This window comes from Camellia sinensis, chromosome 3 (assembly GCF_055761805.1).
Source record: "Camellia sinensis isolate YWXY chromosome 3, ASM5576180v1, whole genome shotgun sequence".
NCBI classification, from domain to species: Eukaryota; Viridiplantae; Streptophyta; class Magnoliopsida; order Ericales; family Theaceae; genus Camellia; species Camellia sinensis.
This window is the reverse complement of record NC_138963.1, coordinates 64,680,375-64,702,744: the sequence shown is the minus strand read 5'-3', so window position 1 is coordinate 64,702,744 and position 22,370 is coordinate 64,680,375. Positions and strand designations below refer to the sequence as shown.

The 22,370-nt window shown below is 32.4% G+C and overlaps 1 protein-coding gene across 3 annotated transcripts; it reads right to left on the bottom strand.

Annotated features, from left to right (window-relative positions):
* Positions 1–260: 260 nt before the first annotated feature.
* LOC114307087 (uncharacterized) lies at positions 261–5,545 on the bottom strand. 3 transcript variants are annotated; one of them, XM_028252448.2, is made up of 3 exons: positions 5,082–5,545; positions 950–3,209; positions 261–849 (listed from the first exon to the last, which is right to left on the bottom strand). In XM_028252448.2, exons 2-3 carry the CDS (start codon positions 3,146–3,148, stop codon positions 547–549), a joined length of 2,502 nt encoding a protein of 833 aa, XP_028108249.1. In that variant the 5' UTR covers positions 3,149–3,209; positions 5,082–5,545; the 3' UTR covers positions 261–546. The 3 variants fall into 3 exon arrangements, with proteins under 3 accessions (XP_028108249.1, XP_082776039.1, XP_082776037.1); XM_082919913.1 differs by having other exon boundaries at positions 4,784–5,304; XM_082919911.1 differs by lacking the exon at positions 5,082–5,545 and adding an exon at positions 4,169–4,311.
* Positions 5,546–22,370: the final 16,825 nt, after the last annotated feature.

Genomic DNA, 22,370 nt, shown 5'->3' with positions numbered 1-22,370 from the left:
AATAAAAAAATAATGAATGGTGAACGAATTAATAATTGAAAAAAAATTAATCCTGTGAGATAGGTATCAATATCCGATCAACATGATTTTTTATAGACATATAATACTCGATGAATTCTACACATTGAACGGTTCAGATTATCAAAACAGAACCTGTGGTGAACTTCCACGAACCAAACAATATTGTCCAATCTGATTTCAAACTGGAGGCAAGCTACTTTCCTTCGTATAAAGTGACTAGCCACAACAATTAAAAGATATAAAACCAAATTTTGTCTCCTTAAATATTATTAAATTTATCAACACTTCATTCATCCACAAAACAACACAAAATTCCACGTCTCCAGGATGTATCCTCCTCCTACAACATACATGTCTTGTGAAATTACAGGCCATGCATCATTTGGCTTAAGCTTTCCATGAAAGCGATGTTTGCTTTGATCAAAAATCTTCATTGACATGTTTCCATGAGTAAGTCACTTACCCAAGTGAAGATACAAAAACTGTACAAACTGAGCTCAGTCACCAAACACTCTCTTATCCAAGCTAGACCCTCCCAACAGGCAAAATGGGTGGAAGATACGAAGCATGGCTTGCAGGAACCTCTGGTTGCACCTGGTTCGAGCTCTTTATTCCATCATTCACCACCACAAATGGGGCTTCTTCAGACAAATTATCTTCAAACAACTTGTTTAATTCTGGAACCTCATATGGTTTCCCACTATTCAAAACTGCTATACATACGGAGAATGCTTGTAAATATGAGAGCGACGAATTAAATTCAACTGAAAAGATCCTATCCTTGAACGGGGACAAGCTGAAGATAGGCCTATCATCAAGCACTTCTTCCTGCAGAAAAAAGGTATAGAGGTTCAGTAGAAAAAGAGAAAACGACAATCCTAACTGGAAAACAAATGGAACAGTGGTTTAAGGGCATTTGATCATATACATGATCAGAGAAAAGCTCAAATCTATCTGCTGTGTGATGGGTTTTGGATGAACTTGATCTTCTACTAAGTTTAGTCTGGTTGGCAAGAACCCTTAATCTGCAACCCAAATCCCAACCTCCACAATCACATGATCCACCCGATTTCCATCTTTCAATCAATCGAGAAGGCTCTCCTTTACTTGGCAGTCCATGAACGCCACCGGGTAATATAACTGTTGCGCTAAGAAGATCTTGACTTCGAACAAAAGACCCAACTTTGGCGGTCTCTTTTGGGAACTTGACAATAATGGCGGCAAGCTCATCATTTGGCTCGAGTTCTGACGCGTGCTGATCTGCCTGGGCAAACAAAACAAACTCCCCAATGCTTAGTTCATCAACAGAATCGTCTCTGACCAAGCTGGAGATCCGAGGAACAGAAACTGTCATTTGAGCAACAACATTTGGGACGTAACCATGATTTTTACCTTTGCCTCCTTGATTTATCCAACCGTTCTTTTTCTTTACTTCATGAACAGTAACAATTGTATAGATCCAGCAGTTGTCATCCTTTCCTGAAGAACATTCCTTTCTCATTGTGGCTGCTAGAATGTCACTATTGTTGTCAATTGCAAATGTAAACAGAGGAAGCTCATTCTTTATGGTGATTTGCAAAAGAGCTTGCACAGTTGATGATCCATGTTTCTTCTTGTGATGTGAATCATCAACATTGACAGTCTTACAACTTGTCAAATCTAATTTTACTTTCGCTGAATGTACAGTGGAAGATTCTACTTGTCCATTGGCTGATTCGGCAAAGTGATGGGAGTTTGCTGCCTTCGGCTTCAGCAGTGGGTCAAGTAACCTTTTCAAAGGGCTGGACGATCTATTTGTACCACTGGGTTTATCACGACTTGAATCTTCCAAGCAAGAAGAAGCAACAGCTTTCTCTGATCCGCATTTGAATGTAACATGTTCTGAACTGTCTTTGGAGCTGAAAGTCCGGCCAATTCTACCTAGGCCAATGCTAAATCGGCGAGTTGGAGAAGAGTTTCTCGACTTAGAAGCCTCTACTGTGCTCTTTTTCAGATCTGATCCCTCAGAAGATTTGATTGCAATTGAATTTCTAGGCATTACTTTTGACTTCTTCTCTTCTACGTTCTTGACTCTGGATGGGCTGATTGACAAACATCGAGAAGGTTCAGACGGTTCAGATGAAAACTTGATACTCTTTGAATCCACGGAACTTGGTTGTTTTATCTGCAACGAGTCTTTAATGTTATCGTCTTCACGAGGCAGTGGGCATGAATGTGGGATGTCAGAATGGGGATCTACATTGTATAACTCCTTTGGAAAAGATCCCTCTGAAAAGCTCCTTCGACTTGCTGCTTCTTTGCATCTTTCATGGTAATTATGATGAATATCACAACATGGTTCTCGCAAATCCTTCACTCCACTAGTAGATTCACCATCTTGAGTCTTTTCCTTTCCCTTCGACCATGATGCTGCCTCATAACTGTTTAAATACGTGGAAGTTTCAATTTTGGGAACAATCCGTGGCTCAGCGTCTTTCATCTTGCACTCTTTCAGCTTGATTTCTGATTGGTTTTTGCTAAAAGACTGGTACATTCTAAAAATACTTTTTTGTCCTTTTAAGGGGTTGTTACTTGATGAAGCTTTGAGATCTTGAAACTTTCCAACATTTTCTACAACGGTTTTGACACCTTTAGAACAATCTTCTTTTGGGGATGATGCATTCAGATGGAATTGTAGTGTCAGCCGGTGTGTCCTTTCACGAGCAGGTGAGCAGCTGTGGGCCCGGCTTGAACGGGTTGACGATCCATCTGTTGAGAAGAATGAGGAGGTATTGCTGCTGGACGGTGAACACCTGCTACTATGGGAGGAGTTTGGTTTATGGGTATACTGCCATTTTTCTAAACGACGCCAGTCAAGGACTCCAACATTCAAGGCTTTTTCCTTGAGATTTTTTCCTTTCTCCAAATAACTTGGTAAATTCGACATGTATTTAACAAGTTCTTCATTCTCAATTGCCTTTCTTCCAAGCTTTTGCTTTTGGTGATTTTCTGACAATGCTGGTGGGATGTTGTCTACGTTCTTCGTCACTTTTGAATTGAGATCAGCATCAGACACAATAGGCTTTTCTAATTCTAGCCTGTCCTGCAATTTTGTACTTTGGCTTGCTCGGGTTGACAATATATCCATTCTTCTTATGGCTTGCTGATACTTTGAATCTTTTTCAAACTTTAAACATTAGTCCATATGCCTGCAAAGATGGTGATTATGACATTTTTCCAATGGCATTACGTCAGATTAAAATACTTTGAAATTTATCTCAAGCTTGCAACAAGGAAAACCAATCATGTTCATACAGATACGGTCCTGAAGTAAAAAGGCAAAAGTGAATGTAGTAAAAACAGTTGAAGAAAAATCACATTACTCTATAAGCATTTGAAAATTTCACAAGCAAGACACGGCAATGACATGGGAAGGAGAAAAAAGAATATCCAAGCAAGCGTGAAACGTCAAAGAGAAAGGAGTCAAATTTAGTATTCAAGAACTGAAGAAGTTCTGAAGGGAAGATTTCCTATGTGCAAGGTTGTTGATCTCTAGATTGCACGATAAGAAATTCATGAAACAGAGATGTCCAAAGAGAGCAAATTCAAAATATTCTCTAGGCAAACAATACTATTTCCAAACTCCAAATAAGGAGTTCAAAGAGCTCATTCAATGGACATAGTAACACAAGATAAGATCTCCGTTTGTCAAGGTTACCAGTTATCACTAACTGAGGTGGTTAGGGTTCCAGAAAAAACCAAAGAAACCGAACAAGTCTAAGATTATAATGAAGAGCCAAATAGCAGACATGTTTGATGAGTTTCTTATTCAAGCATTGAAGTAGCTTAGAGAAAGCCTGCTCCATTTGAGCTCCAGAGTCTAATTCTGCAGATTTATGGAGGAATTAGGTTTTGCATATCAAAGATATATTGTTCCAAAACCATAAAAGACCTTTCATGCTTGAAATCAGAAGTTAGCATCCAAAAAAAGAAAAAGAAAAAAGAAAGTAAATGACAGTGGTAGCTGATAAATATTGAGGAATGTATACAAATTGGTTCTAAGGATAAAGAACAAGTGGTAGATGATACATACAGCAAACACACAATTGTCCCCAACAATAAAATAAACATTTCAGCAAATAAACAATTACTAGCTAATGTTCCATACCAACAAGATTCAGATAATCCCATTGCGATTGCACAGACTACAAATTCTACTAGCTACCCAGAAGAGAACGATGATTTCTTTCTTTCTTTTTTCTTTTCTTTTTTACCTTTTCTTTACCAATCATAATCATTAAATCTATCCCTGAAACTGATTCTGAATTTCATTTTTCTTCTTTATAGAGCACCAAATTGTGCTGAATTTTATGGTCCACACAGATCAAACAAACAAACAAAGCTAAGAGAAATTCCTATGATAATAAGTAGTGCCAAATGGTTGAAAATTTAGCAAATTGATGATAGGTGCAAGAAGACAACCTTCAATATGTATTAAAAAAAAAAAAGAAAAAAAAAAAAAAAGGGAGAGAACAAGCCAAAGAATGGGGTGGTCCTTAGAACACATTCGAAGTGAGCTAAGAAGATAAGGTACAATGGCCAGTCCTTATCGAAACTTCAAGTGCTGGAATCAACAAGGTCCCAGCTGGTCAAAACCAGAGCAGCACATGATTCAAAATTTTAAACACAATCCCCCGTTTGGATCGCAGGAAAAAAGAACAGTAAAGAAATTAAAGAAGAAAAGATGAATGCTTTTAAGCATTTTTTTTGCCCCCTTGTTTACCTATTCTCCTTGCCTCAAAAGTAGTTCCTTTTCGTCTTTTTTTCTTTTCTTTACATATTTTCTCAGAATCCAAATGGTCAAGCTGAAGATTCAAGCATTTTGATACCAGAATTCTAGTTATGTTTCGAATCCAAAGCCACCCAAAAGACTTTTGCTTTTGAAAAAAACAACGTAAATCAGAGCAAGAAAAATACTTCAAATTCCCCAACAAATTCCAAGAAAACAAACAATTGAAGCGAACTAAATCTACAGACTTTTCTGAGAAATCAATCACTTGGACAAAGAATCGAACACGTACCCATTATCAGGAAGAACAGAACCCACCATCAGAAACTCCTCAGAATCGAAAAGTGTCGGTGGTTCATAGATAAGACTAGTAATTGAGCAGAGAAATCAAAAGCTGAGAAAGAGAGTTCGCAGGAGACCCAGAATAAAAGAGAGAACAACCGATCTTTTCGTATATCCCCAATTGCTTCTCTTTTTCTTCTTCCCACAAACTCCAAAGCTGAAAGAATACACACAGAATCACACATACACAGAGAGAAGGGTAATTATGCAGTGATCGTGATATTTTATAATATTATAATTAATAAAAAAAATAAATATATAAGATATTAGTATGTTAAATGATTAAAAAATATAAAAAAATAAATTAAATAATAATTAATTAGAAATACGGACACATAGGAGAGACAGTATTAGAGAGAGAGAGAGAGAGAGAGAGAGGAGGTCGGTTGGCTGGATGCTCACTTCACTTGTTGTAATGTTATGTCAGCAGAGTAGGAGAGAGAGAGAGAGAGAGAGAGAGTGAGAGTGAGTGGGGGTGGATGGTTTTCATCGGACGGCTAATAGAGAAGGATGGGATTAGCGGGGAGTCACATCAAGAATGGCGCGCTGGGACCCACATCATGATGTAATCCACATTTAACTTTGGGATAAATTGCACTATTTTTTCACTTTGCCTTTAATTTTTTTTTTAATCATTTTTGTTCTTCATATTTATTTATTTTTATTTAAATTTAGTTAAAGTTAAATTATGGAGTGATTTAGAAAGTTAATTAAAAATTGTTTTTTTAATTTTTTTTATCTTTTATGTAAAAAATATAAGAAATGATGTGGCTCATAATAGATTAAAAATTAAAATTTTTAATTAGCTTCCAAAATTGTCCCTATGTCCAATATTAGACTTTTGCCTATTTTAAAAAGTAAATTAAAAGTTAATTGTTAAAATTATTTAAAAAAAATATTAAAAAAATTGAGAGGTGGTGTGACTTACAAAAATCAAAAGGTCATAAATTGACTTTTAACATATTTCTCAAAATAAGTCAAAATAACATATTAACTGTCACATGCTATAAAAATATTTTATTATAGATAATTTACATTTCTGACATAAATTCAAAGTAAAATATAATTTATATTTTTTATATTATGTGATAGTTAATGTGATATTTTCTATCTTATTTTTAACAGAAATTAACTTTAAGAATAATTTTTTAAGAAAAATTTAAAATATAAAAGGTCAAAATGAAAAAAAATAAAATTTGAAGATTCAAAATAAGAAAATGAACAAGCATAATTGAGAAAAAAAATATAATTTACCCTTAACTTTGCTTTTACTGAAAAATTATGTGATAGTTCTCAAGTAAATTTATGTGATATCTTAATTTAATATTTATAAATTAGAATTATGAAACCTAATCACTTTCTTTGGTTTTGATTGATTTTTTAAAAATTATATTTTTTTATTTTCGTATTATTTTATTTTTGGTAAATTTTTTTAGCATTTTAATTAATATTTTTACTTTTTATATGCACATAACTTAAATGCACCTAATGTAACAACCCTCATGCTGTTTACTGATTAATGACTGATTGATTACCGATAATCACCGATTACTGCTAAACGGAACTGATAATGACTGATAACTGACTGATAATTGAACTGATTAAAGTACTGAACTGACTGACCGAAATTTAAACTGAATTAAATGAATACATCTGTTTGAATTGCATTCTATCTGTTTGACTGTATGATTATCTGTTCATGCTTATATGTTTAGACTGCTAATTGAAGGCCTTATCGGCGGCCGAATCCGGAATTGGTCAGTGTTTTATGACCCTCGTAATTAATGTGATTTTATGGTGTATTTACCTGAAAACTGATTAGGTATGATTAAATTAGATTAAAATAAGCTAATTAAAGAGTTTGACGTAATTACACTTTTGCCATCTAGTGGGGCCTTTGTTTACTCATATTTGGAGCCTTGTGTATGCTTTCTCAAAACATTTCATCAGCCATTTCTTCTTGTTCTAGCCGAATTTAGAGAGAGAGGAAGTGAGAGCCTTGAGTTCACTTGTAGAATTGTTTGGAAATTGAAGAAATTGTAGCTCCCTTCTTGAACTACAAGACTAAAGGTAATTCCATTGTCTTCTTGTTCATGTTTTGAGTTGATTGTTGCATGGTCCATGTTAGATTGTAGAGCTAAGTCATGATTTGGGTCATTAATGGTGAATTGAAGCTCATTTCATGCATGCATGTTTGAATTAATGAGTTTTGAGTTGAATTCATGGTATAATGGTGCATGCATGTTCATAATTTTGTGGTACCCCATGAGTTCATCTTGTTTTTGAAGGTTTAAGCTCTTTTGAAACAGCATTAAAGCTTTGAAAATGATTTAAGATCATGCATGTCATGTTTGAGGATTGTTCTTGGAAAATGGTTTGAAAATGGGTTTGAATATGGTTTTAATTGACTCACTTTTGGGGCTTGAATTCACAAATTGAGCTTTGAAACTTGTTATACATTGAATTTAGCTATGTTTTCCAGAATTTGGGCCCAAGAGGTCGAGTTTGGAGTGGTAGAATGCTTGGTTTGAGCTTGGGAGGCAAATCTGGAAATTCCAGATTTGGCTTCCTCGCTCGAGCGAAGGATTCCCCGCTCGAGCGAGCACCTTTGTCCAGGGATCCGCTCGAGCGACCATCGAGCGACCATCGCGCGCAAAATCACAGCATCCAGTAATTTTACTGTTTCGACAGACCGCTCGAGCGAAGTATTACTCGCTCGAGCGAAGACTTTGATTTTGGACTTCCGCTCGAGCGAAGAAAGTCTCGCTCGAGCGAGGCGCCTATTTTCAGCAAAGTTTGCAAAATGTTTTCTAAGTGTATTTTTGCATCCTCATCCCATCCTAGGCATTCTTAGGCCTAGTTTAAGACATCTTGGTGAGGATATCGTTGTAGAACACACCAAGGCAAGTTAGGGATTAAGTTATGATATTTCCCAACTGTGTAGCTTAGTGTGTTCGACCTGTGAACTGTGTAGGGTTGGCGACTGGGGAGACACGCTCTAGCATACCGTAGCCCAAACTCTGTGAGTAACAATTGTGTAAAGATATGTTCAATTGATTATCTTTGAATACTGAACTGAACTGTTTACTGAACTGGTAATATTTACTGAATGAATGTATGTCCTTTATTTCTGAACTGTACTGTGGCATCCTTAGCACCTACTGTTTACTGTTACTGTTACAGAGATCTCTGTCGGTTCCCTCGTGGAACCACTACTGTTTACTGACTGATGGCCATCATTACTGTTCGGTCTTCTAGACCTACTGTTTACTGCTATGCTAACGGATGTACCACATATGACTGTTTACTGTACTGAACAACTGAATGACTGATTGAAATGAACTGTTTTCATACTGTAAGGACATTCATCCTTAACCTCTTTACGCTTTATGTTATTCACTGGGCTTTAGCTCACTGCTCATATATATATATATGTAGGTGTACAGGCACCAGACCGCGGCTAGGAGCGTCAGGGTTACTCCAGTTTTGTCAAGCCAGCCTTTGTGCCTCACTGCGAGGTTCCGAGCCTATCTGTTAAGGCTTAGGGGTGTTTTACAATTCCCCCTTCTGCACTGTCTTACTGTTCTGTAATAACTGAATGGATTGTATAGACTGACTGCTTACCGTACTGTTATCAGGGGATTAGGTCCCCGTACTGTGTGACTGTAAATTTTCTATAGACTGTACTGTTGTATGTGAATGCATGAAAAATCTTTTGGCATACAGACTGTCACAGCTCACTGGACACTATTTACTTACTGTATTGGCTTCCGCCAGCCCCTGTACTCTGTTTTACTGTATTACTGTTCAGCAGGCCTTCGGTAATCTCGGATTACTGGCCGGTTACGGTGCTAAACCCATAGGGCCGGGTTTGGGTCGTGACACCTAAATACTAAAGTATTTGTGAAAAATATTTAAAAAATAAAATAAATAAAAATAATACGAAAATATATTAAATTTTTATATTTGATAATTTTTAAAGATTTTTTCTATAAATATTATATTTTTTAAACTTATCTAAATTAGTTATATTTAAAAAATATTAAATATTAAAAATTTTAACTATAAATAAAAAATACAAAAAATAAAATACTTAGTTTTTTAAAAAACGGATTTATTTTTTTAAAAATACCTCTTACTGGCATTTTAAGAAATAACTTAACACGAGAAGATAAATGGCATGAGGAATATTATAATGTGTAGTAATAATAGAGATCTCACAAAACATAATTTATATAATTTTTAAAATAATTTAAATTATTCATGTCACTGTTAGAAGTATTTTTTTTTAAAAATATATCAATAATCAAAACATCAATGAATACTGTAAAGGTGTTCCTTTGTAAAGGTCGTAAACATTTTCATTCCAATTAGGGGTGTTCGCGGATCGATTTTGTGTGGTTTGCGGTTCGGTTTTGACCCGCCCGCATCTATGCGGTTTGGGAAAAAGTCAACCCGCAACCGCCCGTAGTGCGGTTTGCGGTTTGTGCAGATAGGGTTTGCAAATTTGCGAGCAGTTGCGGGCGGTTTGCGGTTTACACTTTTTTCTTTAAAAATTAATTTTCGAATTTTTTTTTCCCAGCGAATTTAGACATCAAATTCATTTTATATATTTGCGATAACAATTTTTAATGAGTTTACAAATAAAAATTGAATATCAATGCATTAAATGAAAGTACCTAAAACAAAGAGACCCTACACTAACATTTTTGCTATGAAAAAAATATATATCAATGCATTAAAGGTTGTACTCAATTAGAATTGTCAGTTCAATAATTGATAATCAAACTATAAGTTCTATCGACCATTAGAAGGAAAATTTTATTAGGAAAAAGTGGATGAATCACCAATGAAAATCATATAAGAAACCAAGTTTAGGACTAGATAATTCTACGGCATTAAGAAAGTTGAGAAATACTTAAAAATAAGGATCCTAGTGTCATAGAGAATATAATGGTACTCCTGTAAAAGTTACAAAGTTGGTATATAAAAAAAAATAATAATAATAATAATTAAAGTGCGGGCGGTTTTTGCCGGTTGCGGGTTTAAACTGCGACCCGCCCGCAACCCGCAAATTTGTCATATTTCAAACCGCATCCGCCCGCATTATATTTGCGAAACCGCCCTTTTATATGCGGATTGGGCGGATTGGGCGATTTGAGCGGTTCGGATAAACCGTTGCCCACCCCTAATTCCAATATTTACAAGGCCATCAAATATCACTCGCTTTTATTGGGAAATTATTTTGCATATTGATCTATTCCTAGTGGTGGGCCTAACCAAAGATAGTGACGTGGGTCCACTTTTTTTGAGGTAGTATATCCTTGGACTATATGATGATGGGCTTTGGACCTATGAAATTTTTTATTGTGTTTGATGATCTAATAAAAATTTAAAGCTAATTACATTCACAGCCCTCAAATTTCTTTGAAATTGCACTAAAATATAACTCACTATCTTCACTATCATTCTCTTTATAATATGAAATATCACTAATTTTTCTTACTTTAAATAATTATTATAACAAACAAATCTCTTTGTCAATCAATCGTTTATTGACTTAACAAAATTTTGTTTATGTTAACCAAAAAAATTCATAAATAACAATTGTACTTTGACTAATTTTATCTTTTTTATTTAAACCTTACCACTAAGTTTCTCTAAAAACACTAGCAGTAAACCCTAAACAACGTCTTTATTCTCCTTCTTTTTTCATAACCCCACAATACTTACACCGTTGAACCTAAACCAATCAGTAACACCTCATGCCATTGGTCAAAAACAATTACTACCCACCTTTACCATTACTCTAACTCATCCTTCTACCGCAACCTCACTTTTGACTAATCACCTCTACACTTTTGTGCACCACTACTCAAATCTCAACTATTTTTACAACCACCCAACAACCAAACTCATCTCATGTCCACTATGTACCTTCAATTAACAAAGACCCAACCAAGAGAATATAGAATACCATTGCCTTGTTGCTTGCATCACTACCCAAAACACATCTGTTACACAAGATCACAATCCATTACCAATTTGTGTTAAATCCTATAAATTAAGCCTTATTTATGCTGTATTTGATTAGGAGATTTGGAAGTATGTGAGACTAAGTAAAATGTAGGTATATTTAATTCATATTTCACTTCTTTTTTTCATTTTCCTTTCCAAATCTATTCTTAAATCTTCCAACCAAATGCAGCATTAGAAAAAGAGAAAAATGAGAAAATGATACTTGAGGGTGGTAGATGTGATGTTGGGAAGGATGAGGGACTATAGAGTGAAGTTGGTATGGTTTGACGTGAAGAGAGCAGTTGATACCGATAGTATTTTTAGATTAGTTGATAATGCTTTTAGATGGATGAGAAGAGATATATTAGATAATAGGTAGAAGAGAAAAGCGGAAGAGGAAGAGAAAATAGAGAGGTTGGAGATGGTGGCTTAGGTTTTTCTGTAGAAAAGAATGAGACATGAAAGAAGAAAAAAGAATGAAGAGAAATAAAAAAAGAAAAAAAAGAAAAAAAAAGAAAGAATAGAAAATAGATAAATTTTTATTTTAACAAATAAGGATATTTTAGTAATTTTATTATTTTCATTAACAATATTATCCGACAGGAAAGTCAGTACCATTTTAAAAAATAAAAGGATGACAGTGCGATTTCAAAGAAATCCAAAGCATGTCAGTGCAATTTACCTGGATTAAAAATACTTCTCTATTAACATCTCAATAAATATTTTTTTAATTAATTTAAATTATTTTTTTATTTTGTAAATTATAAATAAAAAACAATAGAAAATACTCTGATACAAATTATTAAAATAAATATATATATAAATAATTTTTATAAAGTTACCAAACATTTTAGATGATGAGCTGGTTATATGTTTGGTTTAAGGTTGTCTTTTGTGTTGTCTAACACTGTTTTAATTTCTTATTTTAATGGCCAAGGACGAGGAAAGCAATTGTCGTCCAAGGTCAATGTTTTAATTTAATATTTTACACATAAAAATATTATTTTAATAAAAAGTTATGTCACAGTCAAACATTTGAATGTCTAACATTCAATTATCATATAACAAATTTATTACTTGTAGCTATTTTGATAGAAAATTTAGGCGATGTTTAGTTTGTATTTATAAAATAATTTTAAAAAATACTTTTTTGAAATGAGTTTACAAAATTTAAAAATTTATTTGATTGTATATTTTTAAGATGATTTCGGTATTTTGGAGTTTGTGATGATTTAATTTTTTTTGTAGTTGAATATATGGATGTGAGAGAAAAAGTATTTAATTGATGTGTGGGATGTGAGAGAATGAGACAAGAGAGAAAAAAAATTAATTGATTAATGTGTAGTAGAGTGATAAGTGATTTTGATTTTTTTTTTAAATTTTTTTTACCAAACAGAATTTTAAATTTTTTTCTCAAAAGACAAATCAAACAAGGCTTGAAGGATTCCAACTCTAAAAAATAACTTATTTTTTAAGATAAGTCAAAAAATTATTTTTTTAGCCAAAAGAACTTGTCAAAAAACTAATAACATGACTTATTTAATTATTATAAAAATAAAAATAAAATCATAAATATGTTAAATCATCTAAACAATTTGGTTTATAAATTGCAACCAAATAATCACTCTTCTTTTGGGGGATGTGACCCTGTGGGAACTTTTTATCCAAAAGGTTTTACTTTAATTCTCCAAAGGAAGGAAAAAGAAAAATGTAAAAAACAAAGATCATCCAAAACCAAGCATCTTGTACCACTTTTCTTTTTGGTAAAGCATTAGAAACTGTTAAATAAATAAATTAACATTTTTATTCACATTGTCTTCATTTTTTTTTCTTTTAAATTCATATTTCAAATAGAACCTTAAAAAAAATAGCATGTTATTGGAATAGGCTCAAAATAAATGCACTATATATGAGAATTGTGTAGGTGCACACAAAAGACTTGCATCTCATGCACCATAAAAGTAAGATTATTTTACTATTGCCCAACTGATTTATAATTTTTCCTAAATTTCAAACAATAACATGTGAATTACAATATGTAGATAAATAAATAAAACATTGAATAAATTCCGATTGTATTGTTCATTTTGTTAGACTATGCATGTAGACATTCATAAAAATAAAAAAAATTTAGATTGATACAATCATCATAGTATGATTTTATTATATTTGTTTGTAAAAAAATAATTAGTTTATTTGTAAAATAATATTTATCGTCTATTTTTCATAGACAAATATCATCAAAATATAATTATTATTATCATATCAATCTTTTTTTTTCTCCATAAATTATCTATATGCATATTCAAACAAAATGAACGATTTAGACTATCAAAATAAAGCCCATGATGAGTCCACAAGGCCTAACAACACTTTGAGTTCACAAAATGGACTAGAGAAAAGCCTCCCATTTTGAAATCATCACATTTAAATGAGATACTGTAACATTTTAAGGCGAATCACCTCTATCTCAATCAGTATGAGTTTTGCCGTTTTGTTATTTTATGTTTTTTTAATAAAAAACTATAATATATAATAATTTAAATTTTATTTATCTGATTTAAAAAAAATTATCTTTTCAAGATTTACCAAATAAAACTTATGTTAAATGTGAAATTCTAAAAAGAATTTAAAAAATGTGTACTATATTAACAGGAAATTCTAACTGTCTATGTTTTATTGTTTTCTTAAATATATTTCAATCTCAATATTACGTGTAACTTAAATTTCATAAAGTTAGACTTTATTACAGATATTAAACAAACAATTTCAACATGAAAATAGTTATTAAATTGGATAGTTAAATACACAACTAGATCTAACTGTTTTTTTTACTATGTAAGTGAACACGATGTTCAGAGTGTGTTCAATCATTGACCTTATCTGGTGTTGTGTTTAAGGAAGACACCAACATTAAAAAACATTAAGTGAAACATATTAAAAACATTAGTTTAATTGTACAGTTATTAATGGTCCTGCTTGTCTCTAGTTGGAGATTAAGATTGGACTGTCTAGTCTGTTCTATGAGCTTATTTTTAAATCCCGCTTCGATAATTTAAACCGTTGACATTTTAAAGTTCGTCGAGTATATTATCCTTGTAAAAAAATCAAGTCAATCGGGTAATGGTAAATACATGTTCGAATTAGTTTTGTACAGTGAAAAAATAAATGATTCATATAAAACTGATTCGAACATATAATTGCCGTTATCCGATCGACTTAATTTTTTATAAGGATAATATACTTGACGGATCTGAAAATATGAACGATTCGAATTATCGAAATATATCCCAAAAGTGAGTCTATAGAATAGACTAAGCGGTCCAACCTCAGTGACCTGTTATTAATTACTTGCCCGAAACAGTCCATGCAAGCATCGCCAGCTAGGGATGAGGATATTCAATTTGCAATATATTTTTGGGAAGGAACCGGCTCTTCAGCTCAATAGATGATTCTATTATTATTATTGTTTTTGGGATTAATGTAATAAATTTAATATGTTATAGTTATTAAATTAATTTAATTTTTTATATAAATAATATATATAAAAGGCTCAATAAAATAAACAATTTGAATCATCGAAATGGAATCCATGATAAACTCATAAAATATCTTTTAATTTAGATCAGGTCCTAGTCCTTTTCAAAAATTTCATTATACACCCTCACAAAAAAAGTGTATCATATGTCTCAATTATCACTTTTGTGGTATTTTGTTATGATTAATTACGGTTTGGTTATGATTTAGTTATAACTTATTATAATTATTCTAGATATTTAGTTATGCTGGTGTTTGATTATGATTCATTATGATTCTTTTGGTTATGATACAAAGTAATATTAACATCACAAAATATTATAACTTGTATTTGATATACCCTTTTTTAAGGATGTCTGTTTCATATTGGGGGTATTTGGTACAGATTAAACAAGCTGCTTATAATTTAATTTGGGAGTATGTGTTAGATTAGTATAGGTATAGGGTAAACTACTAATAGGATCTAATAATTGGATTCAATTCTCATCAAGTTCTATTGAAAATAAGTGTTAATACAATTGTTGTTAAAAATAATTTTTTGTGAAGATTTTTTGCATGTCGCTAAAAATTGACAATTAGTGACTTTTTTTGTCACGATTTTTATAAATTGTCGCTAAAACTTACAATAAGTAATGTTTTTCTGTGATGAATTTTTCAAACTGTAACTGAAAGTTGAAAATTAGTGATTTTTTTTTTGTGATGATTTTTTTTAAACTGTTACTAAAACTTATAATTAGTGACTTTTTTTGTGACAAAATTTTTAAATTGTTATTAAAAATTAATAATTAGTGACTTTTTTTTTTTTATAGTGTTTGATGAAAAACTCCATTAATTATTATATGACCTATTGGATGATAAATCACCTATTAGAATCTACATGTAAGTCCCCCATCGGTATATCATATACTTACAGTTTCACCTACTTATGTTTCTCTTAATTCAAATTATTTTCGTATGTTCCAATAAGTCTTATAGTTGACATAGTTATCAAAATACCCATAATAATAATATTCACATTGACAGTGTGAATGTTTCGTGATATGAACATTCACACTGTAAAATTTGAATGTTCACATCACCAAATTGCTAAGCGTTCAAAAAATATTTGTAAGAATAAAATTGTCCATAGAATATCTTAAATATGATAATTAGAATTTAGTGAATAAAATATTCAAATAATAGGATATATTGAAATATAAAAATATGTTATGGACTAATTGAGATACAAGTACTTGAAAATAATTTTCTAATAAATCCTCATAAATAATTTAAATAAGTTAATTATCTAAAAACAAAGGGATGAATACTTTTAATTTCTACTTACAATAAATTGTACTGAAAAGATCTATTTTTAATTTTACCGTACTTCTAATAAATAATAAATTAAACATAAAATCGAAAATTAAACTTACGGTAAAATAATCATAGATCCTGCTAATAAGTGCTCCAGTGACACTAGTTAAGATATAATAAATCCAGATGCTGTATTGAAAAAATTCATAATAAATGGAGTTAGATTTATTGAAAAAACCAACCATTCATTATTTATTCTTACAATTTTAAAGTAATCATAAATATTTATAATTTACTTTTTAATGACTGTTTTAACCTTAACCTTTTGTAAAGAAAATTAATTCTTTTGATTGAAAATATGAGCTAATCCTTGAATTTTTATTTTTTTTACTTTATGAATTTTTTATTTATTTGACCTCCAAACACTCAATAGTTATTTTTTTTTTCAAACAAAGAATTAAAAAATAAATATTTCAAATAAAATTTAATTTTGATATGAAAAATAAGTAAACATAATTGGTAATCAAATTTAAATATATATAACTCTTTCAAGGATAAATGAAAAATCAGGTTTGATGTGTAATTTTTTTTTATCAAATATAGATTTTTTTTAATTACATTAAATAAAAAGTCAAGTTAAGTTATTTTTGTTATTTGTAATATTGTTGACTTATTTTAAACATACTTTATTACTTTAAAAATTTTGTTAATAGACCCATCAAACAATAATATTTATTATATATTAACTATGTACCTTAACATAATTATTTATTGACTTTTGAAATTTGCTAAATGTTTGAATGCATTGCTTTCGGTGCATTAAATCAATGATGTGATAGCTTTTAATTTGTATTGAATGCTTTGATTTTGTATCTCTCCTGTTATTTTCTTCATTCTGGTTCGTCTTTGGGAAAATATTTTTCACATGTTTGATTTTATTTTTAAAATTAATGTACTAATAGTTACAACAGTGATAGTGATAAGTTAGAGGTGAAAGTGGAGGTGTTGAGGGTGGTGGCCGCCGTAGTGGTGCGGAGGTGATTGTGGCTGCGGCGGTGATAATGATGTGGTAGTGGTGGTGATAGTAATGAGGTAGAGATAGTAGAGGGTGGTGGCTATGGGGCAGTGGAGGTGGTGACAGCAATGGTGATAATGGTGATTGTGATGATGGTGGTGGTGGAGGTGATGGTGATGGTGGTTGTGGTTATAGTAGTGATGGAGGTGATGGTAATAGTGACAATATGATAGCACTGATAAAATTTTAATTCGAAAAACGTTTTCTACCTAAATAAGTTTGTTTTGATTGATTATAGAAAATATATTTGGTTGACTTTTGTTTTATAAGGACAAAAAATATAAACAGTACTTTTTAAAAAATATTTTCCTTCCAAACGAAAGGAGCATTAATTCAAGTAAAACAAAATGCTAACAACTTGTGAGAAATTTTTCTTCAATTCAAAAAAGTGGATGTTTAAATATTATATTAAAAAATCATTCTTAACCATAGGTGGGTTTGGATTGGTTCTTAACTTTTTTTTTTTTTTGATTTTGTTAAAAAATTGAAATAGTTAGTGTGTTTGAAAAGTTGTTAAAAATTATCTTTTGGGTTAAAAAAAATTGATTGGATAATTGATTTTTTTAGTTGATAACAAATAATTAGTAATTTTTTAATTTTTTTAAACAAAAGTTAACTTTTTAGCATTTCCAAACGCCCAATGCTCGTATAAAAAAAAAGGCAGGCAATCCATTAATCTAAAGTAAATTTTGCTGGGTCAAAGTCAATACTCTAAAATACTTCGCCTATAAACACATGTGTAAGTAAAATAACCAAAAGACCTATATATATTCTATATGTTGTATAAGAGCATCTCCAACCGTGAATCAAAAATTTCACCAATTCTGAGTTCAAAAATGGCCATTTCCTGAATTTGATACTTCAGGCTCCAACGGTTCACCTTCACCAAATCTATCCCGGGACAACCGGGTGGTCGACCGGCCGGTTGACCGGTTAGGCCAAAAAATTTTTTTTTTTTTTTTTTTTTGCGAATTGTCTGAACTTTTTTTGAACTTTCTGAACTTTTTTCGGGACAACCGGGGTGGTCGACCGGCCGGTCAACCGGCCGGTTGACCGGTTAGGCAAAATTTTTTTTTTTTTTTTTTTTTTAACGGTTTGAACTATTTTTTCTGAACTGTTTGAATCTTTTACTGGTTGACCGGTTGGTCAACCGGCCGGGCAACCGGTTGGTCGACCGGTGTAGCATTTTCAACGGTCAGTAACAGTGATTTGGTAAAATCTGTGTCTTGATCTCAGTTTGATGTCTTGTTTACTAAATTCTCATTTTGGTATGACTTTGGTGCAACCGTTGGAGCGTGAAAAAGTGGGTTTTTCATCAAAATTTAAATCTGATGCTGGGTTTGGTTCAGCGTTGGAGATGGTCTAACAAATTAGCCCCTTATCTCTCTCTCTCTCTCTCTCTCTCTCTCTCAAGTCTCTGTTCTGCTGTCATTGTATCTAAACTCCCTCATCGTTTACTTAGTCTTTGTATTTATTATATTGAAGACTTTTTTTTGTTTGTAAAAAGACTTGGTTTAGGAAATTGGTGTAAGCTTACAACTAGGCTTTTAGACTTTTGATGAAATGAAGCATTGTAAATTCTCACAAAACTCTCTCATCGTTTATTACGTCTCATATTACTTCCTCAATTAATTAGTTAGAAAATATATTTACTAAGTATTTTGGTATCAGAGCCCCAGTAACGAATTTGGTTAAAAACTTCATAGCAATATCAAGTTCTATGTAGGTATACTCTTTCAAATTTTATTTATTTTTGATAGTTCTATAACTAATAAGTTATTGTGGTATTTTTTGTTTCACTATTAACTATCAAAAAACTCATGATCTTGTTAATCTTCAAAGCTCATATACCCACAGACTGTTAACACAAAATCGCCAGTTGAAGGCTCTTAGAGTGTTAGTCATTTAGGGACACGGTTTTAGGCACTTAAGGAAAAAACAAGAAGGTTTTAAATACCATTGATAGTCTAATATGGCAAAAAATACTCAAGAAAATATTCGATGTATGGCTACGCAAATAGGAAGGTTAGAATATGAATTTGATCATATTATGAATATAGATAACCAAAATAGTAATAATTTACTTGCTGTAACCTCTATTATTAATGATATGTGTGATTTATTTTTTTCTTGGTTTGAAAATACAAAAAAAATATAAAAACATAATCATATGTATATAGACAAGAAATTAGATGTTTTGCATCAGACTTTAGTAAATGTGGAACAAAATGTTAGAAATCTAGGCAATATAATTAATATAGATTTAAATGAAAAAACAAAAAAACAAATGGAAAATCTAATAACAAAAATACATTTTCTAAGCGAATGTAACGAAGGTTGGGATCCTCCTGAGGATACCTCAATATCTCGTCTGTTTTATGGAAATGATGAAATAAACATCATTCAAAATTCAGTTTCTTCTCATAAAAAAGATGAATACGAAAATCTTGTTGAAGTCATCGAGTATAGGAAAAAGTTTTACGCAGATCCAACATCAACTGTTGAAGAACGCAAAAGGTTGATTACTCAAATTCATAACTTATATTTAGAAAATGAAAATTTGTTTAATCATTTTGGATATCAAGTTTTTATAGATGATGAATTTGATGATGACTCCTCTTCTCATTTCATCAACGCAACTAGCATGATGATTAAAGAAGAATAGACTTCAGAATCTGAAACTTCAGACTTTGAAATTTCTGATGAAGAAACCAAACCTGCAACTACAGGTAAAGGCAAAAGAAAAATAAATGAACCATTAGATCCAGAAGAATTTGAAGCAAAACAAGAATTTCATGAGTTCATAAAAACTACCGAACAAATGGTACCAGACATATCCACTAGCGAAATTAAACCTAGTGATCCTAAACCATCTTACCAAAGAAAAGATGATTTAAACAAAAATCCAGTGACCCAACACGGTACTTATTTAGATTTAACACGTGTTGTTTTTAAAGATCAATTAAAAATTGATGATTGGGCACAATCTATGTCTATTTTAATAACAAATTATAAGTCAACATGGACAAAAGAAAGATTCGTAGATTATATTGCAACAACTTTACAAGGAAATTGTTTGCAATGGCTAAGACTATGGGAAAAATCTAATTCTGGAAAAAGCCAGAAAACAACTCTTTTATCAAACTTTTTAAGTGATTTTCTGCATGATCTTATCAAAACTTACAAAGTTTGATAAAAGAGTTGTTTTATGATTTTTTTCCAGAATTAGATTTTTCCCATTGTCTTAGCCATTGCAAACAATTTCCTTGTAAAGTTGCTGCAATATAATCTAAGAATCTTTCTTTTGTCCATATTGACTTATTATAACAATCCTCATTTTTCCATAGTCATATTCCTGAATATTTACATGATTTTGGTTTGTTAAGCTTGCATGTTATGAACTTTGAAAATTTGTCTAAGTATGCTAGTTTTGTGCTGCTGTGCCTTGTCTAAGTGTAAGATCCATGCTTTGTATGTTGAACCTAAGCTATCTATCTTTGCTACCTTATGCCTAGGTTACACCTTTGAACCTCTTACACCTAGGCCATTGAGCGTTAACAACTAGGATCATCTTGGAACACCTTAGTTGACCTCCACCTTCACCCTGGCATCTTGGCCGAGATGTGCATCATCTAGGCCGAGACGTTTATCATCTAGGCATCTGAGATCTTTGATCCTTGAACCTTGCAACCTTTTTGTGCACCTTAGCCAACACCTAGCAATCTTGTTCCTTGACTTGTAGAACCTAGGCCGAGATGTGTCACACCTAGGCCAAGCGTCACCTTTCCTAGCCGAGGTCAGAGAGACCTTACTTGTCTGAAACCTATATTGTGATCTAGGATCATTGCCTTGCCAAAATGCTCATGCCACCTTACTTGTTATACACACTTTGACCTACTCTTGTCATTTCATTCTGGCACCTTTTTGTGGAGACTTGATTAGGTGATGCCATATGTCCTAGTAGTGGTCTAAGTCAGTTAGCTGTTGAGAAACCCATATCATTTGCCATATCCTTGTCTAAGAAGAGAGATAAGCTCTAGGAAGAAGAATAAGAAGTTCTTGGAGTGAGAACTAGATTTCCAAGCTTGATTATTAGAGTTTGAACCATTGGATTCGTGTTTTGAGGTTAGAATCTTGATATACTCTTGTTGCTCTTTATGTTAATTTGATCACATTGCATGATCTAGCGTGATTTATGAACCATGCATTGATTAAAGTTTTGTTTTAGAAAGAGAAAGTGTTGTTCTTGTGTTCTTGAAGAAAAATCATGTTTTGATCTAAAAGTTTGTGTCAAGTTCCATGTTTTTGTGTTTGTTTTCATGAAACCTTCAAGTATGGGTACCTAGGTGTAGACACGCCCGCGCGAGGCCTTCGCGCTACAGTTCGGACTCAATTTGTGTCACGGTTCTTAATCTGAACCAAAGAGTCCAAATCGGGCAAATCGTTTTGAGAAAACAGATTTTTAGAAAAGAAGTGCCAAACATGGACTGCTTTGCCAGATACAGAGTCGCCACCTAAATATTTTTTTTAAAGGGGGAATTTAGGAAACCCTGACTCGGTGCCAAAGGCCACATGTCCGTCATCACCAAAGTTGCCTCGGCTCGGGAGCTAGGGTACGATTGGGGAAGGTCAGCTATGAGCACCCCCTCTCGCCCGATCCGAAGATCGGCCTCTACTAACCGTGATATCCGATTTTGAAAACGTTATGTGTTCTTATCTTGATTATTAGCCTAGAATTACTATGTTATGCGCACAACACAAAAGTATAGACTAGATCGCCTAATTTGGAAATAAGCATTGCATATCCGTTTGTTTTGAAAAATGTTTTGGAATTTGCTACTCGCAAGTAGGCTAAAGCACGGATTTTGACGAGTTATTCCAACTCAAACAATCTAACCTTCACCCACAGGCATTCAAGCAGTTTATAACACATAAGCATCTAGCCACATGGTAAGCATGCTGTCATGTCAACATCCACACGCATGCGGTATGCTAAAGTATAAATACTTACATAGTACTCCAAGCCAAAACAGGGAACTCGTTAGCAAATCAATGTATGATCCAAGTCCATGTTAAGTGCCTAATGCAACGCATACAAAATGTCACTAGAATAGGCTCGGCCAATCTAGAAGTGGCATGTGAAATGCACCAACATCATGTATTCAAGTTAGATTTGAAATACTAATGCAGTTAGCATGATGCGCCGAGCCCGGTGCATGCAATACTGATGAATGATGCACGCATGCATAGCATAAGGTATGCTAAATTAAACATGACCTATTACTAACCATCAAAGCAGGTAAGTAAAAGGGAGAA